The sequence below is a fragment of the Fringilla coelebs genome (assembly GCF_963513975.1).
Source record: "Fringilla coelebs genome assembly, chromosome: 6".
Taxonomy (NCBI): Eukaryota; Metazoa; Chordata; class Aves; order Passeriformes; family Fringillidae; genus Fringilla; species Fringilla coelebs.
The window spans coordinates 61,748,883-61,773,482 of NC_140034.1; the positions used below are offsets into that span (position 1 = coordinate 61,748,883).

Sequence of the window (24,600 nt, forward strand, 5' to 3'; positions counted from 1 at the left end):
TAAGAATTGGTTTCCTTTTTCTCTGAGGCTTCTCAGCTTCCCTGGAGAAAAATCCTGGGTGAAGGGATTTTATCAGAGAATGTGAGTGGCACAGGGACTTGTGGTGCTTTCTGGCGAATTGTAAATGTTGCTAGACAGGTTGGTGGCTTCAACGGGAATATTGAGTTATGCTTTACCATTGCCATCTTGCATTCCTTGTATTTTTATGCACTGGGTGAGAGAGGATGGATAATGGCAGAGGAAATGATCTTAAATCAAGACTGGCACGCCTCAGATGGTTTAGTAATTTCCAAAAGCGTGTGACTAGGTGTATTACCAAATTCTCAAATCTTTGTATATTGGTCCAATATGCATGTAGACATTTTTTAATGTTAAAAGCAGTAAGTCTTTGAATTGGTGTGGTTAGTTACAAGAGCAGTCTTTGAAAATTTAGCTTGCACACTTTGAAATGTACTTGGATCTTTTTCTATGAATTTTTTTCAGGAGAGGTCTCCTGTTACTTGGCTCTATTGCTTTTTTATTTGTTGGTGTGGGGGTCATATGGACAGAGAAGTGGCCATAGTAATTTAAGAATCAGCCAGATAAAGCAAATGTTTTGTGCTTTTTCCTTTCAGATTGTAAAAAAAATTATCTTTCTCCAGCCAGCCAGATTAACTGAGAGCTAAGAAATAAATGAACGTTTCCATTTGAAGTGGTTAGCTTAATTCTGGAATTTAAAACTAGAAGTCACATAGGATAATATTGGAGCTGAATTGAGAGAATGATAGCCTGATTCTAGTTAAATACTTTGCCAAAGAACAGGTAAGAACCCCTCTGAACTATTCAACAGCAGACTTGAGACCTGAGTCTTCATGTAGCAAATAGTATAGAGCCTTTCCAAAAGATCTGAAACCTCCTGAGTGTGGTGGGGCTTGGGGGGGCGATTGAGCAAACAGGGCTGAGGCTGCTGAGAGCTCTGAAACCAGCCCAGAGCTTTATGAAGTGGTTTAGTACTTGAGGTGTCTTTCTTTGGCAGTTTAGCACTGTTACCCAGAAGGTAATTATTTTAGGAATCCAATCTTTACAAAATCCTCAAGCTGGCTGCAGGGAGGTAGAGTCTGCTTGATTGAATTTCTTAATACCCCAGAACCTGACAGTTCTCATTATTTCGTGACTGGGCACGACACAAAACTGACAGCACTCTTAAGGGCAGTGGTGCAGGATCAGTCACATTTGTTCCTGGCTCTCGAAAGGTGCAATTTATTGTGACCCCAAGATGGGTGAAAAGTCTCTGTTTCGGCCCACACCATTGCAGGATGAGGTGGAGTCCTTCAGTTCTTGGTCTCAGAATTGTTTATTGCTTTTTATCTATAAAAATTCTCCTCCTGCCCTGCCAAGGTCCATCCAGCAGGACAGTTCCAGGCACTCTGCCTGCCCCCGGGGCGGTGTTATCTCTTTATATACTAAAATCTATGTATAACACGTTTACAATCACTTCCCAATACCCATCACCTATGTTAGACAGTGAGCTTCTACTCTAAACCAGTCTAAAAGTGCCAACATCACAGCAGAAGATGGAGGCAGAGAAGAAGAAGGAGAAAGGCTGGACATGCCCAAATCCCTCCATCTTGCCCCCAAAACCCCCATTCTAGAAACCCCAAAAATCTATTTTTTCACCCAGTGATAATTTTATTATTGCATCACTTAAACTGCTTGCAGCTCAGTGCTGAGCGTGGGGACAGCGGAGCTCCTGGTTCAGTGCTGTGGCTGTGAGCTGCTTGGCCAATGTGCCAGTGGCAAAGGCAGTCTGGCCTCATGCTTCAGAAGGTGAGGTGTTTCTGTGAGTTCCATTTCTGCACAGATAATGGAACTTAGTGAGCTGGTTGGTGTAGCTTTTTGGTGGTGTGTGTTTTGGTTTTTTTTTTTAAATGGGAAAAAAATTCAGATGTTAGCTTCCTCTTCCACTTTAAATATTTGAAGGATATGAAGAATCCTTGTTGTGATCTGTCTTGGCAATGGAAGGATACATGGAAGAAGCAGTAAGGAGGAAGTTGGTAGTTGGATCCTTGGCACAGGAGTAAGGTAACGTGCAATTGCCAGTCCTATAACTCGTCCTTGTATCTGAGACCAGGCAGTAAATGGAAGAATCAGTGGAAACTGCTTTATTTAATTGAGCTGCAGTTTTAGTGGCATCCTCTTCAGCACATCAAGAGTGAAAGCAAATAACTAATAACTACCACTGTGCTAACTAAGGCAACTTGGACTTTTTCAGCCGAAACTGAATTTTTGTGTCACACCAGCTGCTTACTGCATGGCACATCTTTCAGACATGTTTAAGGTGTCCCTGGGGAACAGCCCAGTGCAGTCTGCAGTGAGAATTCTCATTGACTTGAGCAGAACCATGCTTTCACCTCCCCAGTGTGTCAGATGCTGTGAGAAATGTGCTGTCCCTGCAGAGTGCTTTTCTGCCCGTCTGCTGGCAGTTTCCATCTAAATTTAATTTTAGAACCAATGTAATGGCTTGTTCTATGTTTACTCTCTGTTTCATACACCTCCCCAGTCATGGCCAATTAGTTATTTGTGGAGGGACTGCAATGTTATCTTTCAAACAACCGAGACTAAACCAGGCAGTGGGAAAATACCACGGGAGAAGGGAGATGTGGGTTATTGGAAGAACCTGCAGGAAGAGCTGAGGAACAGGGAATGAGGCCATGGTGTTACAGAGGAGTGGCAGCTCCTGGGAGAGCTGAGTGCCTTTGCACAGTGCTGAGACAACACCAGGGCAGGGCCCTGGCATGAGCACGGCAGCAAAGGCAAAGCCTGACATCCTCAGCCTGCAGTTGCCTTCCATCACTGCAGCAAATTGGCTCTGGAATATGGATGAGCTTATTTTATGATTACATACAAATCCTCCAGTGATGACATGAACCCCTTGATGAGATGATCCTGTGACAAGATACCCTGTAAAGCAATTAACTTCTCAGCAGATGTGGTTTTGGAAGGGGGGAAGAAGCTGTTTAGTAAAAAGGTTTCTTGTGGCTGACTGAATTTTAAATTTAGCTTTTGTAGCAGCGCAGAAAGAGTTGAAATCAAAAGCCTCGTTCTTTTCACAATTGCACCTCTCTTATTGTACTAGATAAATCAACTTTGGGGTTGAGAGGAGCCTGAGACAAAGGGAAAACAAAAGGAAAGACAAAGACTGCATATATTTTGTGAAGAGGGGCTGTTCCAAAGCTGCAAAAGCTTATCATGCCTCAGGTTCTGTAACTGCCAGAGTGAAGATCCCTGTTCTGCAGGTCTTGGGCCAGAGACAGCACATCCCTCTGTGGCAGGCAGATGGAATAGAAGCAGAGTTTCAGAACTGCCAGTTCTTGCTCAATAAATGCCTTGGGACAAACCCCAAAAGTAATCTGAGATTTTTTGCTTTAGGATTTTAATGACAAAATAGAGATGGCATTAGCCATTCAATCATGGCTTTACCTCTTTGTTCTGATAGCATTTTATTTTGGGGTTCATTTTGCTGCAAGACCTTATTTGTGCACGTTTTGATGCATATTCTTCCTCTTTTGCTTTCTGATTGTAAGATAGGCTTAATTGGCTACAACTTGTTTCATAGATATTCTAATACAGTTTTTTATCTCAGATGTATCTTGCTCTAAGGGTTTCTTGTTTAATTTGTGGGAGAGGAGCTTTTTTTTCTTTTCATATCTTGAAAGAACCCATTGAATTAATTCCTTCCTCTTATTTCTAGAATCTGCTTTTAATTGCTCAGGCTTGGTTTGATGATATTTTGCATCTGGGATGTACTCTGAACATTTGGTTCATGAGAGATGGCCTTTTGGTATGATACTTGGTGTGGAACAAATGAGCGTGCTGTGCTTTTAGCTTTCCTGTTAACAGTTTGCTTTATTCAGTGTCCTGGTTTAGAACCTGAGCTTCAAAGTTTGCTGAGGTTAAAGGGTGTCTTTTAGGGACCCTGTGAGTTTTAGTGCTGTCCTCTTTTATAAGTGTATTTGTCTCCTTGACTGTAGTGGATACCTGTGTGCATCATAAAAACCCTACTGCTTTGTGGTGTGTGCTCTGGTAGCCAGATAGTGAGAGCTGCTCACAAGTGATAAAGAGATGCTGAAATGCCTTTGGAAAGTCAGATATTTGTTTGAAAAGTGGCATTTGATGTATGTAGCTCTCAGCTCCGTATGGAGACGTTTAAAGTCCTGAATTCCCATTAATCCACAGAAGTTGAGCACATTGATTTTTGTAAGAAAAGTCTGTATATGTAGATGACATTCACCTCAGCCCTTCAGAGGAGAGAATTCTTTTGACCTAGACACCACCTTAAGTTCTGCTGAATATGGCAAAAGATTACCACGCTCCCCAAAACCTGTGACAAGCCTTCCTGTGCGCTCCTGCTACCTGCAGATGACATACAGGTTCTGGGGGCAGTGCCAGGGCCAGGAGCCCTGTGCTGTGGAGCTCAGCTTTGCCTCAAAGAACAAGGCTGCAGTGTGGTTTAGTGCTTGATTCCCATCTCCCATTTGGCTGTTTTGCTGGAAGAAGCAGGGCTGTGTCCGACACCATGGTCGCTGGGAAGACAAATGCCGTCATCCCAAACATCCCCATCCCCTTTCTGCTCTGCCCAGCTTGTGTTGCTGAGTGGGGTGCAGTGTGGCGTGGGGTGTCCCTGGGCTCAGCTGGGCTCTGCTCTGCTGGCTGTGTCCCCTGGCTGGTGGGGCAGGGTGAGGAGCAGAGAGGCCCTGGCACGGTGCAAGCACTGCTGGCCATCAGCTACAAACCCTTCTGGGGCACCACGCCAGCTGCTTTGAGGAAAAGGAGCTCTGTCCCAGCCAAAAGCAGCAGTTGTCTAAGGTGAGAAATGTGAGAACTATTTGGGTATCAGACCAGCTGTCTTGACACCAAAAGCCCTGCTCTGGATCCATACCTGTAAGCTACAGTTGACCTCATAGTTTGGCATATATTTTTTTTTTCTGCATAACTCGTGACAATCCTAAGCAAATGGCCAAAATCCTATTTCTGCTTCAAGTCTGACTCAGCCTGTTTTCTGGGTTTTTCACACTTTCAGAAGTGCTGTTTTTGTTAGGTGAAGATGGGTAAACATTGCAGCCTTGCAGACAGGCTGTTGGGGCTCAGGCACTCTTTACTCTGCTGTTGTCAGGAACCGTTTGTATCTGTTTTGTCATTTGCAAGTGAAGTTCATAATATTGACCTTGTTTGCAGAGGTGTTGGAATCTACCTCAGGTGGGTTTTCTCCAGATGGAAGTTGCCATAGGGGCAACTCTGACAGATGCATTTCTGCCCTTCCTGGGGCCACTGCTGGGTCACAGAATGGGTCCAGTCCTCTGCCTTGGGTCAATAAGAGTGATTTGTTTTAGTTTAGTGCTTAAGAAATCCTGATAAAATGAATGGATAAGTTTGTAGGAACTGAAGAGTGTAATATATTTTGTAACAAAAGCCCTGCACAGGCAGATAACATCTCTGTGAATTCACCCTTACACAATTGATGTGTGGAGAGTAAGCCCCCAAAACCTGACAGTGAAAACGTGCTCTTGTGACCATCCTCACTTGCATTTGTGTAGTTTTCCTCCTCTTTATTAGTTACTTTGAATTTTTCTTGAATAAAAAAAAAAGGAGATTTTTAAAATAGAATTTTATTTAGATGGATTTTTTATTTTTAAATTTAGATTTGCATTTGGAATCATTAAAGTAAAAAATAGAGTACATTAACTTTGTCTCTGTGATTATACAGGAAAATCAATGAAATCATTTGGGTGACAGACCTTGAAGAGAATGTAAACTGAGCATGCACTCTTGAGTCTTTTACCTGACATATGCTATTACTGGACACCTATTTATTTTTTCTCTCAAAGCTGAACAATAACTTGATTAAATGGTTGACAGTTACTATTGTATATTCAAAATTTAATAAGAAAAGGCTTCCCTCATACCCCAAGATTTTAATCTAAATTGCTTTCCTCTGTTAAATAGTTGTGAACTTCTATACTGTGGCAGAGGAGATAGCACCAAAAAAAAAAAAAAAAAAGAAATCAAAATTTCCCTCAAACAAAACACTGGAAACTGAATGAATAATTCAGTTGAAGTTGCTCCAGAACTGAATACATGTGAAGTAATGCATCCTATCTGTAAACACTATCAAGAAAATCCAATCACATTGGTATTGCCACATTTTCATTGGGAAGCATACAGAAAATGGGTTGAAAGAGAAATATGTAATGATATCTTAGTATTTAATTTTAAAATAAATTCTGAATCTCTTTGGAAGTATAGATACAAAGACAAATGCCAACACTGTGCCTTAAAGCTAGGAACTGATATGAGCAATCCCTTTCTCTATGCAGGTGGGTTCAGAGAATATCTTGGACAAACTTTTGGAAGCAGCTGGTTATTTCTATACAATGGGCTGTGTTGGGAGGCCTCATTTGCTATTTCAGAGGTGTACTGTGTTTTTGCAGGCTCAGCTGGAGATGGTAGCAAGGGTCAAAGGTGGTCCACACCTCTGCGGATTCGATTTGGGAAAAGATTGATGCAAAACATAGGGAACTTCCTTCTCTGACTTTCTTTGCAGAAGTTGAGAGTGCTGTTTCAAAGACTGCCATGAACAGAACTTTTCTGTGCCCTTCAGTGTATTTAAGGGATCTGAAGATCCAGATGGATGTATGCAGGGTAATGAATGGTTGCAGGAGAGTGTAATTTTTGAGCATCAGGCTTTGAATTGCAAAAATCTGTTTTGATGATTCACCCTGATGTCAGGAAGGGCTCCTGTGCAGCTGTTGGAGGGGCCTTTAGAGAGTGAATAATTTACTGTAAGATGAATCACACCCTAGAAACACTTATGTCTCTTCATTAAACGGGTCTAGAGAACTAGCTCCACTGTAGGTATGAACTTTTGAGACATTTAAAACTGGGTGTGATGAATTCAACACCTGTTCTCTACATGGAAATTTAGAGCTTCCCTCTTGAGGAGGGATCCCAAGCAAAGGAACCCCCTGGCTTTTATACCCTCACAGTCTAAATCTCTGTTAAAAGCCTGTTTAATGCAGTTCAGGGCTGTGTGTGTTCACAAATTTCAGAGAATATTCCGTGTTGGAAGGGACCCACACGGATCAGAGTCCAGCTCTTAAGTGAATGGCCTGTGTGAGGATCCAGCCCTCAGCTTTGGTGTTGTTTAGCACCATGCTCTACCCAACTGAGCTCATCTCAGGGCTTTCATATCCAGCCTGTAAATAGAAGAAAGAATGTTCCTATTTTAGTAACCTACTGGTATTTTAGACACAGAAGAATTGGGAAATATCATGATTTGGTGTGATGCTCTGTAGTGACTGCTGAGTTGCAGTCTGTTTTATGGTTCAGAATTTTAGGCAGTGGCACCTCCTGATCAGTCCATGTTGGCCAATGTATCCTAATGCGAGCAGACATTTAGTTTATTTTCAAAGTTTATTTTCATGTTCTGCTAAATATTTCAGCAATTTCAAAAAATGCATCAGGCATGGCAAATACTGTATGTGTGACATGGAGCTGCATCTCCACAAAAGTGCAAATAAAGTGTTAACTTGTGCTTATAAAAGTTGTGTGTAAGAAATCATCTTCACTGCAAGAGACAATTCTGTGTCATGTTTTTTCCAGAGGGAGTTGACCCAGTAGGAGAAGCTTCATCATGCCCAGTCTAAAGGCTTGGATCTTGGGTAGAGACACTGTCTTTGTGATCTTGGTTAATCTGTCCATGTTTCAGTGTACTCATGTATAGAATGAGGGTATTTTCCTGTTCTACCATTCTATATTAGATAAATTCCATTATACCATTGTATATTTACACATTACAAAGATGCTGAAAATAATTTATATGGAGTACATGAAAGGGAGCTGTCTCCTTGTCCAACAGATTGATTTCTAGAGAAGTTCTCCCTCTATGCAGAGCAAGATGTGTGTGTGTATTAGGATGCAAATATTTGAGATATGTCTCCTTTCAGGAGTACACTGATTATTTTATAGATTCTCTATTTTCTGCATATTGTCTTCATTATGGCAGAGACGCTAGTTTGAAATGTGTCCTTGAGAGAGGTGATGCTGGTGATGGCACAGGAATACTTAATAAATCAAAGCATGCAGCCAGGGTAGAGATAGAGACACAAAGCACAGGAATAGTTGGGGATTTGGTGACTAACAGGTCACAACAGATTCCTACTGTATCCTGCTAAATGGATGAGTGGTTACTCAATGTATTCTGAGCATGAACCTTTCAAGGCAGTAGGATTGGTTCATTGTTCTATCAGCCTGGTTTTATAGTTTAACTTCTTTGAAATATGTTGGTGTAAAGTAGGGGCAAATCAAGCTTTCTCTTGGAAAGTGAATGCAGCAGTCATAAATCTGGAAGGCTGAAGTATGTAGTAAAGCTTCCATTAACCTGGAGACCCATGTTGGAGGGGCTGTTCAGTCTGCAGCAGTTTTAGTGACCACAGTTCCCCCGAGTCTTCTTCCTGAGCATTCCTTTTCTCGTGAAGTGCATTGTGCATTTCTCTGTGTTGGCATCCAAGCCAAATGTGCTGGAAACTGTTCTCCAAGGAGCTCTAGGCCAGCACTTCATAAGCTGAAGTGTATAATTCAGCTATTCATATGCCAAATCCAGAATATTGGTCACACGGGTATACAGCCAGAGAAGGTGGCACACCTCAGCCCAGAAAGGCAAGTAAGGCAAAGTGAGTGATGTGGAAGCTTAATGTGGATGTTTTGTTTGTTTGGGATTTCTTTCTTTTGTTTTAATTTTTTTTTTAACTGATATGCTTTTCCCCCTTTTCATTTCCCAAGAATATAGAGGGCTTACAGGAGTAGCAATATGTTGGGTGTATACTTGCCAGGCTTTTTTTTCTGGTGATGTTTCACAGTATATGATAATAAAGTAAATTGACATAGTTTGTAAATCAGGTGGTGTCAACCAAAACATCTTTTGGCATAAAAAGATAATCAAGGACTGCTCTACATCTCATGCCCTCTCTTGACTCCTAAGCCTGTTATTTCATAGGCAGATCTAAGGAAAGCCATCCAGCATTGTTGACATATGTGGAATAAGGTACAAACTGACCTTAATGAACCCTTGATTTAAGGTAAATGCCTGCTTCATAAATGTAATTTAATTAGAGTAGAACAGCAGAGGAGTATGGGGAATCTTGAGCTTTTGTTTCTTAAGGATGGCCCTTCGTGAAGAGACTGGAAAGAAGGTGAACACAGCCCTGTCCACAAAGGCTGAAAGAGGGTTAAATCATCAGAAAAGACAAGATAAGCCACGTTAGCCTGTCTCTGATTTGTCTTCCTAACTTGCAATTGTTGAACTGTCATATAACGGTGTCAGGTTTTGATTTTTTTTATATGCAATTGCTCTACAAAAGATATTGTGGAGTTCTTTTATCAACTTTAACTAGGCCAGGTGAATGAAAATCAAATATTCTTCAATAAGTAGTGTTTTTGAACCTGGTCAGCATTGGGATTTTATATAATAGGAGAAATGAAGTTATTTATTGGAAATGAAGTAATTTAGCCTTTTCAGGAGATCAGGAATTTTCCTGTGAGGGCATTATTAACCAAAATCATGAATAAAGCTATGCTATATATGCAAAGATAAATTTCTCATATGATAGAGCAGTTCAGTGCACATGCTCTCAAGGAGTTCATGCTCGAGGACCATGTCAATTCTTTGTTTCTCATTCAGTATTTTGCTGCAGTTTTGCATTTGTGTAGCTCAGTTTTGCATGAGATATGTCAGAAAGCCTCTACTTACACTTTAAATTACTGATAGGGACAGTGCATGCAAAAATCCTGTAATTCTCCAAACCTGCTTTAAAAGAAGATCAGCTTGTTCTCCTGTTTGGATGGGTAAAACAGCTCAGCATGGTAATTTTACAGATAGGCCTAATTAAATAGTAGAGATAGAATTTTCCTAGAGCTCTGAATGCATCATGTGCATGAAATGTGATGAGTCAGGGCTGATGATAATTATAATAAACTTTAGCAATGAAATTTTGGATATTAAAAGAAGTCTTTTGATTCCTGTACTCACATTCTTAAGCTGTAATTTTCATATTTTTTGTTCTTAGGTTTGAGATGTTTCTTGTTGTTTCTTAAAAAAAAAAAAGTAGCGTTAGACTTTGGTTTTGTTATATATTGCTCCTGTTTCATCTTGACAAATGGTTTAGTCCTTTTTTTGATAAGCAAAAGTGGGTGGGATATAGCACTCTGTACTTTAACATAACTTTGTAGATCTTTCTAAAAGTTCTTTAATAGTTTTTCTTTGGTGTTTGTTTTAAAGCCATAGCTTTAAAGAAAGCAAACCAATTTGACCACAGATAATGTCATCTCTTTAAGCCAGGGGTTTTGGCAGACTCAGGGTCTCTTCTCTTGGCTGTCCCACTGCTGTGACTGCATAGCAATGCACACTCCCTGTAAACTGGACAGTAACAGAAACAGATTTCATCATCTCCTCCATAATTCTTATTAAGCATGCTATTTTTGTTGTGAGGCAGGAAGCTTGTGGCTCCCTCTGATGTGACATAGCAAGATGAGAAGCCAGGATCAGTAACCCTGGCCTTGAATTTTTCATGTTCTGAAAGGATGATATCATTGTAGCAGTCTGTGTTCCTGGAAAAGTTGTTATGGAAACTTCATTACAGCTCTTCTAAAAATAAACAAACAAAACCCCAAGCAAAACCTCTTTGGAACTCCAAATACTTTGTTAATTTAAAAATTGTGTTACAGCAATTTTTTCATTATTCAATTTTAGGGATTTGGTACGTAGATTGCTGCAGTCATGTGCAAGTTTATGCAGTACATAAAGGTTGCTTATGGACCTCCTGTCCCTGTCCCTGTTAGATAGCAGGCATGCATGAAGAGGTCCCATTCTGTGCCAGACCTGTGCTGGTGACAGACACAAGGAGGATGTGCAGGGGAGGCACCACAGATGAGTACCCAGCCTGAGGAAATCCAGTAACGAGGGCAGAAAGTTCCATGTGCAAGGATGAATGACACAGATGTAGAGGGGGGAAAAAAAAAGGGAGTGGAGTGGCATAAAGTTCTTTTGTGAAGTCTGTTCAAAATTCTAACCAGTCTGAAAGCCTCAAGGGGCTGCTGGATATGGTTGGATCGTGTGTATGATTGCACTTTTTCTCTAGGGTAGATTTTGAAAGACATCCCTAGACTAAGATGGTCCTACTTTATTTTATTTTTTTCCCCCTAGTGTGGTGATTTCTGGCACTGTTATTTCCTTAGTCTAGTGCTGTACAGCAGCACGAGGAAAGTTTCAATTTTATGGAGTTTTCATATATTTGTGATTTAATTTTTTTTAAATTTTAAAGTTGTAATATACTTTCTTCACCACAATCTGTGATAAATACTGTGTTTAATGAAAAATTTCTAGGGGTTTTATTTTTGGTTCTCTTTTCCATCTTTTATTGTTACCTGATTTTGTCAAGGAAGTTTTCAGAGGAAAGAGAAAATTCAAGTAAATGCCATGTCTTCCCTCTACAGGATTTATGAACGCGTCATTGATCCCCCAGAAACAAATTTGACACCTGAAAGCAATTTATGGCTTGGACAGAGAAACAGGAAACATGGTTTCTTTAAGGTAAGCAGTTATGAAATGTCATGTGAGGAAGGAAATTAATAATAGTCAACAAGGTTCTTCCAATCAGTTGTCTTAGATTAATGAAACATGATATGCATGAAATTTGGTAGGAACTGTGGACAGTTTGTAAACAGCTTGTTTACAAGGTAAAAGTTTCTACTATTTATTCCAGTTTTGGCTAGCAAGGCACAGTATGAGTGTTTATCTGTGAAAGGAGCCCGTAGAGCAGCAAGAGGCCAATCTGCCTATCCTCAATCTGGGCATGGATTTGTTGCCAAGGTGATTTACCACCCACTCGGTTTCCATGTGAAGCTGTCGGCTCCTAAGACAATTTTACAATTTGCCTCTTTCCTGAGGACGTCCCCAGATTTCCAACAAGCTAGGACAATTACACTGAACTTATTTCAGCACAGGAGCTGGCAATTTTAATTGTGAAACAAAGGTAAAAGCCAACTTTTTGACTTTAATGGTAGTCTGAGGGTTGCTCTGAACCTGGAGTGCATTTCATCCTCCAGCAGCTGAGCTGTCACTGTGAAGTGAAATTGATAGTATTATTTTATCCTACAGCTGTTGGTTTTTTACCTCAGCTGCTTCCCACTATTCCACAGATGGTAAACATATGTTTATAGCTGCATAGGAAAAGGAAGAAGTTATATTGGAGTCCCCATCTTAAATTCTTATTTTATGCAGGCAGTCAGAGCCTCAGAACTCTGGGATATTATATGTTTGTAAATTAATATTTCTACGTCTTAACACTTTGGAAACAGCAGGGTAGCTAATGATATGCTAATGAGCTGGCCATTTTTATTGATCATAATGAAAGCTGACAAGTGCCTTACTTTGCTTTATGTGTGCTTGAATATTTTACTAACTTTCTTCAGGGCAGAAATATAATTGGTTGTGTTTTTTTTTTTTTTAATCCTGCTTGAGAGTTCCAGAAGTCTTACTTTTTTTACGTTTTTCATTGCAAAAACTTGGGATTTTGCCAGTTTGTAAAGAGTACACATCTCTCTCCGTATATTTATATGCTCAGCAGGATTTCCCTTTCTTTTTCAGAGCAATTTGTTTCACTGTTTTAGCATATAAAAAAATAGATATATTTTCCTTAATGTAAACAGAGATCTGCAGGGAAATAAGAGCATTAAAAAAGAATTAGCATTTTCGTATGTGTGTTGGAGCCACGAAAATGTGCGTAAGGAAAAGCAAGCTTGTTGCGTGAATAATTTTTCTTTTTGGTGCCTTTTGCTATTGATATTGATACTGTTCCTTTTCTTGCCTCACCACTCTTTCCAGTAAATTGTGCCTACCTATTATCTGTGATCTTCACCTTTTGTGCTTCCAGTTCTCAAGTCCATCCTGCCCCAGTGGGGAGGGGTAGAGGAAGGGGATGGAGAGGGAGCAGCCTGGGGTTTGGGGGAGCCTTGGTGGGGACACTGAAGTGGGCAGTACCATTCCTAAGCCAGGACAGCCCTCCCTGGTGGCTAAAGTGTGGCAGGAAGGGTGGAAACAGCCAGAGTCAGAGCTGGTGGATTACTTATTTGCTGTAAGCATCTGTGGTATTAGGTGTGGAGCACTGACCACAGTGTTGTCTGTGGGGATGTGGTGGGTAATGGAGAGAGACAGGGAGACACAATGTGTACCACAAGGGGATTTGATTTTTGGCTAAGAACAGCCTGTGCTGTTGAACTGTATCTATAATATTGGCTGCTGCATGACACTGTCCCTGTATGCTGCCGTGGGCAGTGAGTATGGACTGCTCCACACTCACCAATCTGAGCTCCTGGTGCAGCAGCCAGCCAGCAGCACAGCACTGCTCCTGTCCTGGGGGACATCTGGGGTGGGCAGAGCCCACAGCCATGGGCTAGATGAGCTCAGCAGACACCTTGGAGGGATGGCCATTGACTATGGAAATGATACCTGTGATTGTGTATATTTATATATCTTTGTAGTTGGAAGGTGGTGGATCTGTGTGGACATAAGCGCTATAGGATAAGGGGGTATAGAAAATTAAGGCTGTTGTGGTTTGTGGATGGTTCTCCCCAGTTCAGTACCCCCCACCATGCCTCTCTCAAATCACACCTTGCCCTCACTCCTCCTTTCCTTCCCCCTTCCCACTGAGGTGGAATGGAGTTCAGGATTAGAGGCACAAAAGGTGAAGATGATGGGTGTAGATAAGAACAATTTACTGGAAAGAGCGATAAGAAAATGAACAGTAACAGCAACAATATTATTAACAAAAGATATAGGAGAATAACTTATTTACACATTCCTGATAATAGATGGTACTGGATGGCTCCCTCCTCCACATTTTCTTCTCCAGGGAAGAGAGTCCCTTCCCCTGCATCCTGCAGTGGTGTAAGTGCTGTAGAATCATTCCCATGTCCCAGCCATGCTCTCTCCTGGCTACTGCAAAAATTAACCCTGTGCTGAACAGCCAGACAAACCCAGGGTTTGTTTCAGGGCTAAGGGCTGATGATAAGCATTATCACCAGGTTAGGAAGCTTAAGAAAATGCAACCAAAGGGAGGAAAAGATTGATGCCAGATATCTGTGGAACACTCTCTAGGATGGATCTGATTGCTGGCAGGATCAGAATTATCTGCAAAATTTCTTTTATTGCTGAGGAGAGCCCTTCCCCCTAAAGGGTCCCTCCAAGGAGCTAGTGCTAAAATGAGCTTATTAATGCCTTGGTGAGAAGATGATTTATGTTGCAAGACAGTAGTTTTCATAACTACTAGAGCAGGCTCTATTGATCCTGCTTGTGTCTGGGGATTGTGTATGAGGTGCTTGAGAAGCATATTGGTGTTTTTATTGCACAGTACCACGTGCATAATGTCTATGGTCGTATGACTCTGGTCATTCTGGACTCAGAGCTGTATGGACTGAGGTGACACTCGGTGGCTGCTGTGGGCAGTGTCCAGGTGCCTGGCAGGGCTGCCCTGAGGGGAGCAGCAGGATGCTGATGGAGTGGGAATCTGGGCTGCTGGCAGGAGTTTCAGGCGTGTCTGCTGGTGTCACCCAGTGGAGCCTTTCCAGCCCTGGCCAGTGCAGCTTGCACAGCTGTGCGGATCATATTATCTCTGTGGGAGGAGTGGGCTTTAAAGAGGATGAAAGGCAGTGGAGGAAATGAAAATGCAGAAGTGGGGAGCTCGTGGAATAGATGAGCCTTTTCACAGAATGTGGGAGGACTGTTCTATGTGGTAGATATCTGAGAAGTGCAATTAACTGGGCTTTTTGCATTGTGTCCTCATGGGATGGGCTTGATTTTTAGTGCTGCAGAACCTGAATTTCATCATGTAGCTGGTAATCTGCCTGCACCAGATGAAGGCTCTTCAAGCTAGCAAGTCCTGATGCTGAGCTGAAGCTTCGATTGTCATTAGCCAAATGTTTTTATTGGTAACATACAGGTCATGTCTGCTTTGGAAGGGAAAACTGGAAAGATTTTGACCACTGACATCGCACTGTTAAGGACAAATCCATGCTCTTGGCGGCCCAGACTTAATGCTGAAGCAGGAATAACCAGAGTATTTTCATATCTGTTACAATAATTATGGCTGTAATAAGTGTCTGCCTACAATGAAGTCTTTCTATGAAAAAAATAAATCAGCAAAACTTCTGCCCTTGGAAAGTTTACTTCTATTTTTGATATCATAATAATTCTTTTTCAGATGTTTTATCGACCTAGAACTCATCTATGTTAGTGAAGTTCATGTTCATGTTATTATATAGTAATATGCTTTCATGTAGCCAGAAATTAAGACGCATAAAATAGTTGTGTTTCCTCTTCAGACTGTGTCTCAATGCAAATCTGTCCAAAAGATAATTGAGCAATATGACTCTAATGCAACAAAAACATTTGAAGATGCACCTACAAAAAAAAAAAAAGAAAAAAAAGGCTGAAAAAAAAATCACTTCTTTCTGGATGGTGTCTCGTTAGCTAGGCAATATGGTGTGGTGGAACTCTGTAAGCTCATTTACTCTTGGTTGAGCTTTTCACTGCAGAGGCTTAAGTGTTGAAGTATATTTTTATGCCTCACCTTCTAATTTCTCGCTGATGACTGCTGACAGAAAGTGTGTGAAATGGCTTTCAGGATGTTCCATTTCCAGTGACAGTATTACTTATTACTTATGGATTCATTATTCTCATAGGTGGAAAGGTTAATAAATGTATATACTTCTGCAAGAAAGACAGGGTGATCTGATTATCTCTGTTAATATTTTCAGTTAATATTTGATCATGAGACAGTAAGCAGGAAACAGTGCTTGCTGATTACATTCTGCTCTTTTAACAGATGAGCATGTAAATGTGACTTGCCTTGCCAGGCTTTAAGGAGTGTCTGAGGCCTCCATTTATGGGTGCCATGCGAGCAAGTGATGATGTCTTTGGTCTGCAAAATTCACCCTATTGCAAATCACTAATTTAATTAGATAATAACTGCTGCCATGATAAATTTCTTTTCAGTTTAAAGAAATTTTTCTGTCTGTGAGGAGGTAGAGCTGTGTCACAACATGTGATTAACAGTCAGGGGAAGTGCAAACATCAGCACTAGAGGTCCCTTGATTTCCCTTGCTCCTGTCCCTCGGTGGCCAGGCCATTATTAAAGCAGTGGATCCTGTGAAGTAAGAACATTGCACAGTCACAGAGGCAGCAAATGCTTCATCCTGAGCTTAAGAGAGCAGACACAAGCTTCAGCATTTTCTGGACTGTCTGAAGTGTCTGGCATCCTTCAGGGCCCAGGTGTGCAGGGGCACTGGGCATCTCTGCTTCCCCTGGGGCTGTCCTTGCAGGGCAGGGACTGACCTTTGGGTCCTGCCTCCCCACTTGTCTTGGTTTTGGAAAGACAGGTGCCTGCTAAAGGAGACAGGAGCCTCCCCTGAAATGGAGAATGCAAACCCTCCCCACCCCTCCGAAGTGCTGTGAATTTTAAATAAGGGGCTCCCTTGTCTTTTCAGTGTTTGATTTCACAGCCCTACTTGGTTAAAAAAATAAAGAGTTTTGCTGTGTTTTCTTTTTGTCTTTTGGAAAAGTGTGTCATCAGTTTGAGCAGTGGATATTATTGCACTGCTTTTTTCACCCGGCTCACCCCACTTAAAGGGTTTAAGCAGCTTATATTTGGTGATTACAAAAGAGAAAGCAGTATTATCACTGTAATATTCCAAACACACAGAGACATAGGAGGAGTTCTATTTTGTTCACCTTCAGTTATTTTCCTCACAAGCAGAGTAAGCTGGTAATTTTTTTTTGTATCCACTGAAGAAATGACTTGTGAAAGAGCTTGTACAGATTGAAGTGAATGTTTGTAATCTGTATTACCAGTGTTCTCTTCTTTTGCAAAGGGTGTTATTCAAGATGTGAAAATCATCTTTATTCCTAATGGATATATAACACAGTGTCCTAATCTGAATCGCAGTAAGTAGCAATCTTTTTATTGTCTCTAGTTTAGATTTTTCATACAGATTGTTTCTCTGCTTTAAGAATAATACTTTCAGCCTCGTTATTTTTGCATGTGCTGACTTCCAGAAGGCAAGAATTCTGTATAAACAGATTGCATTTTATGTTCAGATAAATCTAGTATGATAGATTGTTGTTTATTTATGGGTTATTGTGTCTTTCCTTCTTCTCTGTTTCTTTTTAATCTTTCTCTATTGAGCATGCCCAACCTGCAGTGATTTCTTAAGTCTGGTGCAAGGAATCATGGATTTGCAAGAACTCCTGGCAAAAATGACTGCAAAAGTAGGTACCTAAGCTCTTTTTTTAGTCACCCCTTTCCTTCCTCTCCTTCCATAAGACAAAGACAAAAATATTTATTCTAGATGCCATTTCCTATACCATGAAAATTATTCTAAATTTCCATAGTAGAGCCAGTTTTTTTCTTGCTGTCTGCAGTAGTCTTGTGGGCATAACTCCGTGGTTGTTTCTTAAGCTCAGCAATGTTTCTGTTGTCTGCTTTATTATTTGTAAGGTGGTGACAAAATACCCAGAGTCTGATTTTTTGTAAGAAGCCTTAGCTTGGTTTCCCTCTTCATGTTGAAGGATAAATGCAGGAACAAAAGAGTGAAATCCCTCAACAATTTCCTCACCATGTGATGCTGTCAGAGTGGGAATGTTTTCTTGTGGGAAGTCCTGTGAAGTCTTCAGGACTGGTGTGGTCTCCTTGCTGGGAATTGGAATGAGGCCCCAGAATGAAAATGCCTGTGAACCTGCTGACTGTGCTGACCTTGACAGCACCTTTGATCAGTGCCTTTATCACTGTTTTTATCAGTTTTCATCAGCTCCAGGTGATGTGGTGTGTGCTTGGTTTTGTGCCTTTTTTTTTTTTTCCTTTCTTCTTTCCCCCACAGCTTTGGATCATGAATAGGGTGAATGGGAATCTATAATGTTGGATATTTTTTTTTTTTGTTCGTTTGAAATGCTTGAAGTTTTCTTTAGGTTCTGCTCCTACAATATACAGGCAGCCTCGGTGTAAAGCCAAGGCCATTCAGCGAGGCTATGCTGAAGTTTTGGGATAGGAAATTGTGTTTTAGAGGTGACCAAACCCCTGATCTGTGTTAAAAGGAGAATCTGAACACTTTTTGAGGTTACTGTTGATGAACCATCTGGTTTGTGGTAGAGGGATGTTAATTGTCTCTTTTGAAACAGCCCTTTTGTGTTCCTTACTTAGATTTAAGTGCAGATGCAACCAGCCTGTAGCTGCCCTTACTCTCAGTGTAGTTACTGTAGGAATTCCCAAAACAGGATTTGCATAGCAGTGCTGCTAGTGTCAAAAAATGATACTTTTTAATGCAGTGCCTTCAAATGCTCTTTCCCTTCTCAACAGGAAAGGGGAAACTGTTTTTTGGAGAGTGTGGGGTTATGCTGGCAATCCTCTTACTCAGCTGACATGCTCTGGACAGGCTGGAACCAAATGAAAAATGTGAAGCTTTTAGTTCAGTTTTCTGCTTGTACTATGAAAGAGAGGCAATTATTTTGAGCCCTGCTGGTGGTATGAGCAAGTTCCAATTATGCAGTGTACTGAGTAACTTGCTTTCTCTGATGTTAATTATATTTTTGCTTGCTAGTACTTTATGAGGGGAAGCAAATAACACAGTATTTGTACTGCAAAGACTCTGCACTTTCCTAAAGTGGTGCTGGCATAATCCTTCATTGCAAATTCCTTTTCTGTTACAGCAGTCCACTGACTGTTTTGTTGCAGTTGTTTCCTGTTGTCCAGGCAAAATGCATGCAACAGGAAAGGAAATGAACTTGGAAAAATGCAAGTTAAAAATAGAAGGTCTGGAGGGAAGCATTAAGGTTTCTATGTGCATTTAAAGTCCCAACCACAAAAAGCAAGAGTGACTAATGTAGACCCAGGTATATTTTGTGGGGATGATGCATGTCAAGGCTTTGGAGGGCTGTGCAGCTGACTGCAGAGATGCTGTGTGGCCGGGCAGGTGCTCAGAGAGTGCCTTGCTCATGGGCAGCATCCCAGCTCCTGCTCCTCACCAAGAGATGCAGAGCATGGACACCATGGCTGGAAAAAGTGTCTTGGTGTCTCCTTGTTGCTTTTAGGCTCCACTGTATGCAGGTTTCAGCTCCTCTCTCAGTCTGTGTTTGGTTACAGCTGTGTCACAGCATTGAACAGGGGAGCAAGTGTTGTTTGCCATGAATGTGCATGTGCAATTTATGGAAATTAAAGTATGGAGACTCAGAGCTGGGAAGGAAACATCCAGCTACTGGCTTCAGGCTCCAATAATTTTAGTAGCTGTGCAAGTTATGCAGAATGAAAGCAGAAAAGGGAGGCTCCCTCCTGTCACCAGGATATTTTCTGAAAAATCCTCTTTGCTCAGGATTTTCTCCTGAAAAGCTGAGAAGCCTCAGAGAGGAATGAAAACAATAATTACCAGATTGCTGCTCCTGTGTTTGCTGCTTTGGAATGTGGCTTGGGCATTGTTTACCAACAGGTGAATGTTTGATTGGTTCCATGGGAATTGTTTTAATTTAATGACCAACCATGGTCCAGCCGTGTCTAGACTCTGAGGAGTCAGTCAGGAGTTTTTATTATTCATTCTTGCTAAGGTTTCTGATGTCTGCTTTCTCTTCCTTTAGTATAGTTTTAGTGTAGTATTCTTTATTATAATATATATCATAATATAGTAAATCAGCCCTCTGAGAACAAGGAGTCAAATTGTCATCTCTCCCCTGGTCCTGGGGACCCTGACAGCACCACACCCTGCTGCTTGGGCTGCTCCTCTCCTGAGTCTGGTGGGCTCAGGGAGGGACACAGGGCCCATGTGAGGGGTCCAGCAGAGCCTGGCACCAGCAGATTGTCACAGAGCGCTATGAAAGGAGATTTGGTCATCACTTGTAGCAAGCTAACCACCCTTACCTCCTCTTCCTACCTGTGTTTTGTGAAGACATTGCTTTTAATGACTAATAAATCCTAGCTTTTAAAGCTTGTTTTATTTTTGTCATAATTTGAATTAATTCTGAATCTCTCCAATAGATATGTTCAGTTGATTTAACTTTGTGTCCTTAAATAGAGACACTCTCTATGTCAGGGTGTTACAATCTGGCTAAAATGTTAATTTGCTGCAGGAGAAAAGGGTTGTGTTACATTGCAGCATTCCCCACTGCTGGGCTAGAGTACTGTTAGCTCCTCTAAATATAATGGCTAAAATAATTCATGTGGCTTTCACAATCTACTGAAATCAGTCTGGGCATCTCCTGCACTTCTTTGAGTGGAATATAACTTCTTTTGGTAAATTATGAGCCTCCACTAGGGTGTGCTTTGTATTCAGATGTGTTTGTTACATGAAGACTTCCAGCACAGAAATTTCTACTGAGTCTTTCCTTGATGGAAGTCAAAAAGGTTCAAGCTTGGCTTTGATTAAAATCAAGAAAAATCAAGCACTTGACTTCATTTATGGACTAGGCAGTCTGGTTTATTTACATCATGGGTTTATGCAGCCAGGAATACTTTCATGCATCACAAAATTTTCCCTGTAAGTTTTGATTTTTTTAAAAAAAATAATTTCTTGTATTTATTTTGCCAGGAAAAAAAAATATTTTTGAACAGAGGTCCGTCATCTTTCATCTATTTGTATGGGCAGGGAAGGAATGCACATATTTACTGCTAAATATTGAGCTTGTCCTTCTGTTCTAACAAGGAGGAGTGTTCAGAGCTAGGCACAAGCCCAATGTTTGCTCCAGGAGAATGGTTTCTCCATTGATCATGGTGTGGGATGACCATGTACTAACTCTACCAAAATCTGAGGAACAGGGTTAGCTTTTACTGCTGATTTCCTGCTTCAGTGTTTTGAAGGTTGTGGTCAAAGTTGGTTTTGCTAAAAATAAGTGTGCTGGTTTTTGCTTTTTTAAATAATGTGTTCGAATTGCAGAAATCTCATCAAGTTGCTTTCATTTATAGTTAAATTATGCAGAAACAAGACTGAGTCAATTGGAAGACTGTCATTGTGAGAAGACTTGTCAAGTAAATGGATTGATCTACAGAGACAAAGACTCATGGGTTGAAGATGATCACTGCAGGAATTGCACATGCAAAGTAAGAATTTCTGGAGAGTTTGAAGGATAGGATCTAATAAAAATGTGAAAATGGCCTTTGAATACCCAATGTTCACTCTGAGAATTAATTACTGTGTTTTTAGTATGTGTCTGGTGGCAGCATGGACAATAGAGAGGGAAATGGTAAAATAAATAAAATTTTGACATGACTTATTTGTAAGCTTCATACATAAAATCTGCCTTCCCTTGACAATGCTTTCTTACTTGTTCTAATTATAGCTGTGGGGGCTTTGTGGTTTTGGGGTGAAGGAGTGGCATTGTCTGTGTTGGGTTTGGAATTGTTTTCACTGCAGTAGCTTTTTCAAAAAGGAGGCATTATCTTAATAGTATTCATAGATGCTTAGTCGCATCTTGCATGGTAACAACTTGCAGACTCGTTTTCAGCATTTATCAGACTGAAAAATACAAGGGACAGAGAGAGGATTAGTATGCAAAACTTGTGTCTTTGAAATTATTTGATAAATATCTGAAGAGAGCCTTTGTTTGCTCAGGAAAATAGAAGCCTGATTGTTAAAAAACTCAAAGATGATTGGAACAGCATACAGAAAGTAGGGCTTATGGTTCTTGACTTATGTTTTCCAATGAATGTGTTTTGCTCTGGGTTTGGGGGTAAAATCAGTGATATGTATCAAAATACAGAAGGCAGTTCACCTTTGATTGATTATGAAGTTGGGTGGGATTAAATCTATTGGTGGGATTGAATCTATTTGCAATCCAGAATGGTGTTTTCATTTACTGGAGTAGTTCTGAGTGTTGTGTGTGAAGTGCTCCCTCCTGGCAGCAGCTGATTTCTGTCGTGCCCCGCGCGCAGAGCGGAGCTGTGGAGTGCCGCAGGATGTCCTGTCCCCCTCTGGAGTGTCCCCCCGACGCCCTGCCCGTGCACGTGGACGCTCAGTGCTGCAAAGTCTGCAGGGGTGAGTACAGCAGGCCCACCTGGCTGCTTTGCCTCCTCTTCCAGCAGAGCCCAGCTCGTCCTCCTGCTGCCAGGCACGTTCTGTGATGGTGCTCAGGGCTCCCGGGAGCTCAGGTAGCACGAGTCAGAGTGGCAAACACGACTTAGGAAGAAAATAAATAATTGCTGAGGAATGAGCAAGCTTTGCAAATTTCTGAGGTGCTGCTTTTGCCTATTGTTAGTGTAAAATTATTCTTCCTGTTGGGGGTTGGGAAGACTTGGCTCCAGCTGGTATCTCCTCTTGATGCTGAGGAGCATCAGGACTGTGGTCTGAACTTTCTTTTGTGATGAGTAACTAACCAAGCTGTTATCTTTTTGCCTGTCTTTTATTTCAAGTTAAAAGGCTGTTCTTTAAAATAAACATGACAGTATATCAGACCCTGGCTTAATATCACTGTGTGGAGCCGTAGTTTGCTGTAATTAATTTCCAAATAAATTAATGAGAAGAAAGAAAAGCTAAGTACATTTTGTGATTGGTGTTATTATCAGCTTTCAGTTCCTTTTACTGGGAATGAAAGCTGTTAAGTAACGTTCACGGGAGGAATATTCAATATTTGTTACTTTAATAGTAGTGCAAGGAACAGAGACAATTTATGCATGAAAATTTTAGCTGTATACCAATGCCAGCCGTACCTTAAGAAGCACAAATTCTCTTTCCCCTGATCTGTTCTGGAAGATGAGTAAACTTCATGCATGAGCTTTTCAATAATTTATTAGGACAGGGATGCTGAATTATTTTAGGATTTATTAGAAAAATAATAACACTTTTTTAGCATTCTGTCACCCTTCTTCAGTCATTGAATTCATTAGCTCCATGCACAAATATCCTTTAGCTGTGATCTTGCACTTGCTCTTGTTTCTCATGTAATCTCATTTCTCTGGGCTGTGTGTCAGCATGAATATTCTGCATATTAAAAGATGTTCATGAACAGAGTACTTGGGTGGTAAAGTGGCCATGCTGGCCTGTATTATTTGTCTCAAAATATTTTTGTTTGTAACACTGAAAGTCTGGGAAGTTCTTTTATGAAACGGGATGTATGCACAAGAGTCAAAATCTGACACAAAGAAATTGTAAGGCCCAAAATTGTAGATTCAGTGTGTACCCTCGTGAGTAAACTGTTCCTGTTATTTGTAATGGGCAGATGAACAATCAAACTTGCCTTTTGTCAGTGATTGGCACAAACTTGACTCGTTATTCTGACAAGAACTCAGCATGTCAGTCAATGGGAAGAGACGGATGGAAGTTGATTGAAATTGATTGTAAATGCCAGCTCCTTGACAAAATGATGTGCTAGGACCACAGTCAGTCACCTCTAGGTAGATAGTAGTAATTGCAGAGGTTTTCCAAAGAGCTGCACTGCAGGTGTTATTTTCTCTGTGCTTTTTCTATTTAGCTCTGATAGAACCATCAGTTGTAATTTGCTGTCTCTAGGGATTATTGAATGGCTGGGTTATTGAACACTTTCCCATCTTAGCTAAGGGTTAATGAGCAAAGCTCTAATGTCTGATATGTTAAGGGGTTTAGGCAGTTCAGATTTGATCCCTGCCACCCTGTGTTAGCATTTCAAATAATATTTGGCAAAAGACTGTAATTTTAGATATAATTTTTCTGAATCGTACGTTGACTGGCTTTCCAGTGTGTCCATTCTTTTGTTAAAAGCAGTGATGCCAGGAAAACAGACAGAAAGAGGGAAATGTCTCTATTTCAAATTCTTCTAAAAATAGTTACTGGGATTCCTAATTTAAACAAAACTTCCTCATCTGAAGTTTTCTTCAGAAGTGAGATCACAACAAGTAAGGCATGAAAACTAGGGCAGCTTTTGAAAAACAAGGAAAACTGGGATGCCAAAAGGAAGACACCTCTTCTTAAATGCTTCAGTGATGATGAAAACTGAGTTAGCCTGAAAATTGTGAACCATTCTCTTTTTTTTTTTAAGAAATGAGCATTTTCACAAAGAGTCATTAGAAACAAGTTTATGCCTGAAGGTTCATGAAGATTGATCTAGCAGTCTTTTCTGCTTGAAATTTGGGAATCAGTCTGGCTATGGCAATTGCTGCTGTGGAACTGTTGGCATCACCTGTAAGGGGGACACACTTGCACCTGTGAGTGCTTCCCCTGCCTGGGCACTCAGGAGGGAGGCTCAGGTGAAACAGTCCCAGATAAGAGTGTGTCTTTTGAGAACAGACTGCTCTGAGCACGTGCATTGTGCAAGTGGCTTGACTCTCAAAACCTTAAAGCACTGTTCAGTCACAGCATAGGATTGGCACCTTTTAGCTTTCCTTTCAGCGTCACAGGTCAGACTTTTAGTGGCCAGGTCCAGAAAGAGCTGAAATAGCACAGCAGAAAGTTATTTTATCTGTGTTTAACATCGATCTGCTTTGTCACGTCGGGCGCTTTTATAGCGGATACTTGATTTGTGTGAGATCGTAACAGTCCAGCTGCTCTCTTTAATTGATGGATTTA

The 24,600-nt window shown here is 40.9% G+C and overlaps 1 protein-coding gene across 1 annotated transcript in view; it reads left to right on the plus strand.

The window, feature by feature from the left end:
- Window positions 1–24,600, plus strand: part of NELL1 (neural EGFL like 1) — a gene marked incomplete at both ends in the record, with an annotated part of 282,292 nt that overhangs the window by 45,508 nt on the left and 212,184 nt on the right. Inside the window, 5 exons of the mRNA XM_084207298.1 lie at window positions 11,527–11,623; window positions 16,960–17,032; window positions 17,274–17,356; window positions 21,030–21,164; window positions 21,996–22,098. Coding sequence (XP_084063424.1) covers window positions 11,527–11,623; window positions 16,960–17,032; window positions 17,274–17,356; window positions 21,030–21,164; window positions 21,996–22,098 — 491 coding nt within the window. The remainder of the gene's footprint in view (window positions 1–11,526; window positions 11,624–16,959; window positions 17,033–17,273; window positions 17,357–21,029; window positions 21,165–21,995; window positions 22,099–24,600) is intronic.